General features: G+C 43.3%; 1 protein-coding gene across 1 annotated transcript in view; it reads right to left on the bottom strand.

The window, feature by feature from the left end:
• Positions 1–2356: 2356 nt before the first annotated feature.
• Positions 2357–10058, bottom strand: part of LOC119456321 (sodium-coupled monocarboxylate transporter 1) — a 67693-nt gene continuing 59991 nt past the window's right edge. The window contains exons 15-18 of the mRNA XM_037718024.2: positions 8810–8970; positions 6920–7017; positions 5528–5658; positions 2357–3280 (exon numbers count right to left, since the gene is read on the bottom strand). Of these exons, the coding sequence (XP_037573952.1) occupies positions 3170–3280; positions 5528–5658; positions 6920–7017; positions 8810–8970 (501 nt within the window). The 3' untranslated portion in view covers positions 2357–3169. The remainder of the gene's footprint in view (positions 3281–5527; positions 5659–6919; positions 7018–8809; positions 8971–10058) is intronic.

Raw genomic sequence — 10058 nt, 5'->3', positions numbered from 1 at the left:
GAAACGGAAACACGGGATAAGCGGGGCATATAGGAAACTGTGAATGTTAAAAAAAAGCCAGCAATAATCGGCTGCTTCGCTGTATGCTATGCTGCGTTCACCACCTTTTAACGCACTTCCCAGCTTTGGCGGTGCACTTTTCCGATCGCCGACTACCAACACGCCGAAAGTAAAAAAAAAAAAAGCGCCCATTCCTGTTTAAAAATTAAGTTTCGCGCTGCCTCGCATGGATGCCATGCCTGCAGCTGCAAAATGAATCGCAAGCGGCAATGTAGGTTAATGCAAACGGCTGCGCTTTGTAGCTGACGTTTTACGTTTACATGAAAACAGGGCCAGTCCCGGCGTCTGTCGGGGCCATACCCGAGGCTGACGAGAGCTGACCTGCACACGTTGCGGGCCACTGATTTAGGGAGAAAGCTCAGGATTCGATATTCCACCGCAGCGCCAGTAGCCGTGTATGCTGCAGCAAGATAAGGCGATTGGAGGGAAGCCAATGTCAACGCACATGGCACTTCTTTTCTTGGTTTATGAGTCGGCCGGCTTATGGTCGCTTTTATGCCGTGTTATTAGGCGTTCGATCGCAAATGCCTTTTGTGTCCTGATGTGTTATTTACTTTGCTCAATCAAAATTCGGAAAAAAATCAAGACAAAATGGTGTAGGCACTTGTTTGCTCACAGCAAATATCCCGAACGAGTAGCTCTGAGTATGGAATTTACGTTCATTGATAGTGGGCTAAATATTAAAAGTTTGCCACTTAGTGCGGCATTTCACGGTAAAACAAGATCTTTCCCACTGAATGCAGCTCAACACGGTTCAAAGATTAATTAAACAATGTGCAAGTTGTTGCGGCTTCAACACATGGCGCATACCAATAAGGGGAATTAGCCTTACAAAAGGTGATAATGCTCTCACGCAGCAAGAGAGAATAAAAATGCGACAACATAAAGTAGATATGTCATTGCATAACACAAAACAAAAGTGCGCCACGATTGGCACCCCTGACGCGCTTGTGTTACTATATATATATATATATATATATATATATATATATATATATATATATATATATATATATATATTCTCGCGACACTTCTGTGGAACGCGTCACTCTTATTCCCGCATTAGTCGTTAGAGTGTAGCAGACCGATAAACATGACCGCTCGATTGTCGATCTGCACCAAGAAGGAAATGAGGACAGTGATTCGCTTTTTGTTTGCGGAAGGTGTTAAACCGGCGGAAATTATTCGTCGAATGCAAGCGAAGTATGGTGACAGTTGTTTATCGCGAAGCTAGATCTACGAATGGATAGAGCGTTTCAAGCAGGGAAGAACTTTTTTATGTGGCGAGGAAAGATCGGGCAGGCCATCGACGTCAACGACTGAGGACAATTTGAAAGTTGTTGAGGGTATGGTGATGAAAAACTTACAAATCAAAGTGGATGAAATCGCCAATACTTTACATATCAGTCATGGTTCAGCGTATTCCATCTTAAATGGCACGCTAAATTTTCGGGAAGTGTGTGCAAGGTGAGTCCCGAAAGAATTGTCAGCGCCGCATAAGGCACAAAGGTTGGACATCTCTCGTAAACATTTGGCCCGTTATCGTCGCGAGGGAGATGGATTTTTGCAGCAAATTGTTACTGTAGATGAAATTTGGGTACATCATCACGAACCGGAAAGTATGTGTGCGAGCACGGTTTGGAAACACTCATCATCACCAGAAGTTAAGAAATTTAAACGTCAACCATCAGCTAGTAAGTTTATGCTAACACTATTCTGGGGCATGGAAGGTGTGGTAGCCGTTCATTTCACCCCAAGAGGCGAAACTGAACAGTGAGAGCTATTGGGATGTGTTGCGAATTACATAACTGAAACCTGCAATCAGGTCGAAACGTCGTGTAAAACTACGAGAAAGTGTCATCCTGCAGCAAGATAACGCTCGGCCACATTCTGCCAAACAGATGACCAAAACAATAACTGAGTTGGGGTTCGAATTGCTGGAACACCCGCCATACAGTCCAGACCTGGCTGCAAGCTATTTTCATATGTTTGGACCATTGAAGGAAGCGCTCAGGGGAAGAACATTTGCAACCGATGCAGAAGTCATTGATGCGGTGCAAAATTGGTGACAGGTGCAACCAAATAACGTTTTTTTCCGACGGAATCAAAAGTCTTGTGAAACGTTGGGCAAAGTGCAGGGAGGTTATGTAGAAAAATAATCAATGTTGCAGTTTTCTATCATTCGAGTAAATGTACCTTTTCTGAAAAGTCCCTTTATTTTTTTACTTCCCCTCGTAAATATATATATATATATTTCTTGGTGGCAAAAGCTACTTGCAAAGGACGCAGGTTCTGCAGTTATTAGGTGTTAGAGGTCACCTACAGCCCCTGCCGCCCCGCTACGCATCGCAAATGCGGATTAAGGACGTTTAACCCCACGAATCTGTGGTGTTGTGACTGTTGCTCTGCGGAGCAGCCCTAAAGCACACCAGTTATAATGCGCAAACTAAGCATGAAATATCTGTTGTAAATGACTGGTGAGTACCTAAGGCCGTGAAAGCTGGCACTAAACACCTAAGATGACATCGAAGAGATGGCCTCTCCATGTGAGGCAGTGACCGGCCTTTCTCACGTGATTCTTTAATTCATTCAACAATTTATTGTCGTGAGGGTCCCGCGACATACCTATTTCCGCTATTGCCAATATCTTGTAAACAAAACAATCCATCAAACACACAGATGACCACTGCGGGCAATGAAAAACAGAGAATACGAAACATACATTCGGACAAAACAAGCCTGACGTCAAAAATATATTTTTGCGTATGGGTTTCCAATTCAAGATTGTACCGCTGAAAAAAAATTGTAACATATACAGAACACTGACGCCTTTAATGGCAACACTGCATGGCCCGTTAAGCCGTCGATAAAATGGCGATGAATTGCAAATGCGAGACTAGTTGGCTCGAAGTGAAGGCAGCTCAAATGGCCGCTTTTTTCATGACCACGTTATCCTTCATCGCGATAACAGATGCATTATTGTGTATACTACAGCATTATCTACAATATAGTAAGAGTTCTTTGCATAGACAATCGAAGGCTCATAAACCCGGGTACACCAGCCACGCTAATACTTGTCAATTGTAGTACATTGTGGTATTTTCCACGCCTAAATCACTGTTCGCTCCACGACGTCGTCATTCGTCATAGCGTGGTTAAGGTAACCGTTCCCATTTCTGGTGATTACGCTGAGCTCCACCGGTCTGTCATAGGGTTTCTCCTGCAAGAGAAGACAGATGTGTGGGAAATGCGAAAAGGGCATGTTACTATAAAGTTCGCTTGGTGGCCATCAAGAATTTGGCAAGTGTTGCATTTTTACTCCCCTATACTACAAACTTTGTAGTGTTGGTTACAGGAATACAGCCAGAGCGAGTCAAGTAATAAGTCAGGCTGAAGCAACCCGTACCAACAACACTGTACTAAATTCGTTTCTTGCTTGCCCGAGATCTGTGCAGCTGCCTCATTCTCACGAAGACAATACAGCGTGCAAGGGATCCATTCAGGGCCGGCATTCTAGGTTATTCACTTACTCAGAAACCTCTTATAGGGTATATTTATTGACTAAGCTAGCTGATGCTAAGAATACACGCCAATATATCATTTACGCCACAGTTCTCAATGCCATTGACAGGATAAGCACCAACCAACCTAGGGAGCCTTCGTGCGGCTCGTTAGTCCACGCAAATGTAAAAGTGTTCGGCAATGTGATTGGCCGAGAACAAGGTCCTACTTTATCGCTATAGCTAAGTTCCGAGCCATCCCGAATGTGCTTGCATACATCTTTCCAAAACGGCCTATGTACGAGTACAGCAGGCAGTCGTGCTGACGTAAGATCAACACGACGCTCATTTATACCTTGCTGCTTACGCTCGGATCAACTCGAGAACCAATTATGAGCCCTTCATGTCGATTTTTCTCGCGTTTTTCAGGTAAGTGTGGCTTTGAGAACGGGTGCATGTATGTAAAGTTCGCCTCGGTTTCACGACGCGTACTTTGTCAGCTAGGAAATTTCTCGTCAGCAACCGGCCATTCTCTGTACATTATAATGAAGCCTTTTATGGGCAAGTCTTGCCTGCTGGCAACAAAACATTTTTTTGCATAGTTTCGATTTTGAGTACAAAGTTTCTGGCTAGATGTCTTCGGTCAACATTGAATGACAGCCGGCGAGCATAATTTGTTGGGTTAGAGCAGGAACAGATGACAAGCAAGAAGATTGGGGTGCGGTTTGCTTTCATTTGAAAGCATAGTCAGAGGAGAAACATCGATGCAACATCTCCGGCTGCATTGGTATCACACATGTTATGTGTGATACCAAATACTATGTAGACCTATGCTTAGAATCCGATGAGAACTGTCTGTAAAAGTTCCGCTCGAAGTCATTGGTGACTTGGTGGGAAGCTCGCTTCCAATGTTGTGCCTTGTGTTACCTACCTCTATCACTGGAAAGGTTGTCGAAAAAAAATTCGTTGCATATCCTTATTCTTGGCGTATTTTGCATATTTTGATGAAACAAACACTTACTTGGGTATTTTTATGTATCGTTCTTAAAAGGCTAGAAAATGTATGGAAGCTAAACCTTTGCTCAGAAGTGCATCTATGTTTGCCCTAACAAATTTGGATACCGCCACTGCATGAACGACGAAACCTTCATGGCACTCTCCATCGGCGTATGATGGAAGATCAGCTTATATACCTAGGCGGAGATGTCTTCTTGAAATTTTGTACAGAGAGAGAAGAGCAAGGAAAGGCATGCATTTATTAAAGGAGACATTCATCAAAATGTGATACGTACGCGGGTTTCGTGGACAGAGAGAGACAGACATTTTTTTAAATAAATAAAAAAGTATATGTACATATATTAAAAGGGGTTTCGTGAACAGAACACTCACAGAACCGTGCCGTCCTTGCCATCATCTCCCTCATGTTATAAGCTCACGGCATGAGATATGTTGCTTTGTTTTCGTTCCGAGTAAAGTGGGGATAGTTACCTCAATAAATAATTTCTTGTGTTCCCCAACTACTTCAGTCGTCCTGTATTCTTACTGTGATAAATAGCGTGCGTCACGCTATTATCCTCGTTTCTGTTATCCCCACTCCACCGCATTTCGCGGATTCCTTGGTGCAGCCTTCAACTTTCCTTTCAAATTGCTTATTAGAATATTGTTTAGCCATCAAACGAGGTTATATGTATTGAGCCTAGAAACCTTTTGCTATACTGACTTGATCCGTCCTTATGGTTCCGTTTTGAAGCACAGTAAAACAAAAAAAAAAGAATTCTGTGAACTCCTTTGCATGGGTGTAAGTTACTCTATATTTAACTCCATGTTTGAGAGGTTCAGTACTCAGGTATTTTTATCACCTAACCTTATTACTCTTTACCTATTTTAAAGTTTGTTGTTTTTGGAGTATACCACCCGAGAAAACAACTGACAACATTCCAACCTAGATTCAAACACAGTCAACTTACCTCTGGCTTCATCGGCACATGTTTTGGTTCCTTGGCTGGCTGTTGTTTCTCCTGGGTCCTTGTCTTCAGGTAGATTTTCCTCATGCACGGTGCTATCGAGCTCGGATCTACATTGGCTGACTTCTTAAAGCCTGGGTTAAGACAAGGCCATGGCATACACTTGTTGCAGCCGAACTGTGGGCTAAAGATAGACAACTTACTTACTTTGCTCCAAAATGGCTACTTCTGGGACCTTTCAAGCACTCAAATCGGAGTTCTTGTACTGCGTATCTGATATTTGGTTGCTTTTGAAATCAGTACCAGGTTACGCAATAGTACAATTAAACTCCGGTGACGATTACATTGGCAACAAATTGTCATTCATGTTACCATGACAACAGCATGCAGGCACTAGCAATAAATTGTATTACGTGGTGTTCTGTGACAACCATTTAGTCTCGGTTTGCCTGCTTGTTTTTTTTTTTTTTTTTTTTTTTGGGGGGGGGGGGGGCTATTTCAATGTATTCCTGTTTTCGGCGACTGTTCAAAATATTGAGACTATGTTTAAAGCATAGCACCTGATGACACTGCTGTAGATTAAATCGCAGCCTTTCTTTGGCACCTCTCAGAGCTGGATGTGGACAGTCGTTCAAGTGGTAGCTTCAGGCTGTATTAAAAGGTGGGTTTTAACTTCTGAGCCAGAAAAAAGCCGCCGATGCCACAGCTTTTGGAATGTAAGGTCATGGCGTGAAGAGAACGGAATATTTGAAATTTGAAATAAAATAAATTCTGTAGTTTTACGTGCCAAACCACGATCTCATTATGAGGCACACTGCAGTGGGGGACTCCGGGTTAATTTTGACCACCTGGGGTTCTTTAACAAACTGACTCTTTGCGGTACCTGTTTAAATGTCTTGATTTCGTAAACCCCACACTCCATCAGCGTTTTGCATTAAATTTTGCCGACTGTAGAGAGGTGTCATACCCAGCTCGACCTCAGTCATGAGGAATGCCGTAATCACAGAACGCTTGATTGCACGCGCACACAAACAACTTTTTGAAAGTAACTATTAAGTTTGAATAAATATTTAATAAATGAAAAGCTTGTTTTTTAAATGCAACTGTAGTTTTCCCAGTGGTAATAAAATCCATGTATGACTCAGGCTCCAGCCAATATGTCACAAAAACCTTATAAGTCTAAGCCTTAATTGCCGTTTAGCCAGCGTTCTCGACACTGCTGGTCGGGCGTTTTCGTTACTTCAGAATACTGGTTTTACATGTTGCGTAACAATGAACGTGTAGCGATGTCGATTCCCACGGTAAACTACGATAGATGTAACAGATGTATTTATTACTTTGTCTCTCCTCTAGCTAAGCAGCACAGCGTTGTGAAAATAAAGTGTCTGAACTCACCACAAATAGTCGTCAAGGAAATGGCTACTACGAGCGTGACGAAAAAGCTTATGACCGGAATCCACATGTATGACACGTTGTACAGGTCGTATATGCCGCTGAAAAAGCAAACAAAAGGAAACAAAGCTTGGACACTGAGAGGTCCACCACCGTCGTAGTGACTGTACTGCATGTGCATGGCAAATAAAAAGCGAGTGCTAACAACGCTGACTTAAGTGTGAGAATGCGCCTGCTGTAATTTTGACAAATGCAACAAGCACCACAAGTAATTCTTTTCTATAAAAGCCAGATGCGCATACAAAGGCAAGCTTTTTAGCTGTTTTGTCGTATATTGTGATAGATTGAAGTGGATGCCATGCCAGAACAGGGTGGTCAGTGCGGGGGTCTGCTGTTTCCGCCTCGACCGCTGTTGTCAGTGCAGTTTTGACACACACGTACCTGTCAGAAAAGTGCGCTGTTGTTGTGTAGCATCGTGCGAGGTGTCATATGCAAACTCTATGCGCGTAAACAAAGGATGCGCTGCCAGGCATAAACGAGATCTCAGAGCGAAGCTAACATATATATGGAAATGGCAGCAAGACTTAAATTTTATATTATAATACGGACGAACATTCTACGTACTTACAGTCACCAGTCATGCTTACGTTTATGGTTCTCATCCTCGTGATCGCGCATTATGTGTTCACACTTTACCAAAGTCTTCTTTGGAAACCACCTATACTTGAGCGGAGTTTAGCCATGAAACGGTCATATAATACGTGTTTTACTTTAAGAATCCTGGTAACTGCCACTATGGGAGTGAACCGAAATAAGCTACGGAATTCTGTCAACTCCTTTGCGCTGGTGCAAATTGTTTCCCCGTATTCAATTCAATTTTCAAGAACTCTCGCACTCCACTGAAAGCAAGTTTATTGGCTTATGGCCAAGGACATCAAAAACATTTTACACACGGCTGCGATAGCTCTAAGAAGTGGTTTTAAATATATATAAAAAAGGCAGTCTGTCGCGCAAAATGAATCGCCGCGACCGCCTTTCTTCTGAGATTTAAAAAAAATTGAAGTCTCATTATCGACATTGTATCAGTGCCACTTTTCGTTCTGACTTTATTGGAATTTAAATATGCCGTACTTCATGCTTGCCTAGTTAGTTCTTTTTAGATTACCGTTAACTTATGAGCGCGAGATCGTTTTGAATTACCTGACGAGGTAATTTCTTGCTGTATTGATCGTGCTTTCCCAGCATGAAAGTAATGTACCCTGTTTTGTTTCCATATATATTTCATCAAAGCCAATAATTCATTGTTGCATTTGAAGAGCGACGAGGAGGCCGACGTTGAAAAAGCAGCTACCAATTGTTTCCTTCTGTAGCGTTCCTGCTGATATGGTGTACTGAGCCTTGCAGCAAATTGTGTCGCTATTACCTGTGGAAACATTTTCATTGAGGTTTCAGCGAAAAGGGGCACATTTAGGACTACGACTTATAGGTTTCCAGGCTGCCGTGAAGAAATTGTCTTTAACTTGACTAAGAAATGTTGGTGCCGCAACATCTGTTTTTTTTTTATTGATATGATAGAAGGAGATGTTGCCGCACAACAAGGCGCCGGCTACTCCTTAGCTCTTGAATGGATCTAACCTACAACATACAGGGTTCAAGATAAAATAGTGTTCAAAGAGGCGTCATTGTAAAAAAAAATACCACTGCATTCTCTGTGCAACTGGCCTTACAGTTTGCTTGAGTTTCAGGCGTGACTGAAGTTTGTAATTGCCTCATGGCGTCTCAATGATTAGCGCATTGATAATTACTAGTATGTCCGTGCCACATACTTGAAACCTAACGAATCAAACTCGCACTGAATATGCCTGCCACCGCAAATCAACGCTGTTGCCTCACCCTGAGTAGTAAGTCCGATGTGGGTGCACAACGACGGTGTAGTTCCATGTGCAGGCCTCTAGAGTAGTGCGAGCAGCAGTGGGCCTGGCAGGATACAGCAGGCGTCCGACAGCCACCCACAAGGCCACCGCCAAACCCGTAAACATGGACAGCAGGGCGGTCTGCAACATGAAAAAATAGACGAAAAATTTATGCATGTCAAGCATTGCTATCACACAAGCCGGGCGCACAACCTATATATGGACCACGATACTATGCCCACCTTAGAAAAATGCTGCCCTCGAGTCAAAATTTCGTACATGGGTACCTCAATAGCACTAAAGAGACAGGGTCAGGCACAGAAACGACAAAACAAGGCGCTACAACATTCTTCTTCTTTCTGGGGTTTTACGTGTCCAAAACCAGTTCTGATTATGAGGCACGCCGTAGTCGAGGGCTCCGGATTAATTTTGACCGCCTGGGGTTCTTTAACGTGCACTACAAGGCAAGCATACGGGCGTTTTTCGCATTTCGCCTCCATCGAAATGCGGCCGCCGCGGCCGGGATTCGATCCCGCGATCTCGTGCTCAGCAGCGCAACGCTTAGCTGACTAAGCCACCGCGGCTGGTAGGCGCTACTACAGACCAACTAACCCGAATCAATGCCTTGATCAATTTCGTACATATATTACAGGCCTGCGTTTCACGGGATATGTTTTACAACGAAATGCAGAACGACCCCACTTAAAAATTTTCAAACCCAGCACCATTAGTAGAAACATTTTGCGCATAGCATTGTTTGCAATGGGAGCGCCGGCCTTCCTAGAAGCACCACCTCACGTATTATATAAGCTTGTAAGTTATCCAAGTGTTTTACGGCCTTGTGGGCTCCAGGTGCTGGAGTCATTCGGAAAGACAATCACTCGCTAATAATAAAATTGTCCCGAATATCTGTGAAGCCTTCTGATGAATAAGAATGTTTTTAAAAATAAATAAGGTTGCGTTGATTTCGCTCACCATGATATAGTGCGATTGTCACGGTGAATTAAGCATCCTTCAAGCGCATGAGAACGCGTATGTACGAGTCCTCTGGGGAGTCTCGGTGCCCTCAGTGCCTACACAAACTCCTCAGCATCCACTTGTTGACTTTACCAAGGCCGTTCTATCTTGTTCTTGACCGTTGCCAAAATAGCACAAAAAATTCACCGACGATTACGACAATCCCTAATTCGAAATTTGAGCGTAGCTGGATACGCGTTTTCATTTCGCGA

Source organism: Dermacentor silvarum, chromosome 6 (genome assembly GCF_013339745.2).
Source record: "Dermacentor silvarum isolate Dsil-2018 chromosome 6, BIME_Dsil_1.4, whole genome shotgun sequence".
Taxonomy (NCBI): Eukaryota; Metazoa; Arthropoda; class Arachnida; order Ixodida; family Ixodidae; genus Dermacentor; species Dermacentor silvarum.
The sequence above is the reverse complement of the archived record's forward strand: the minus strand, read 5'-3'. Positions and strand labels throughout refer to the sequence as shown.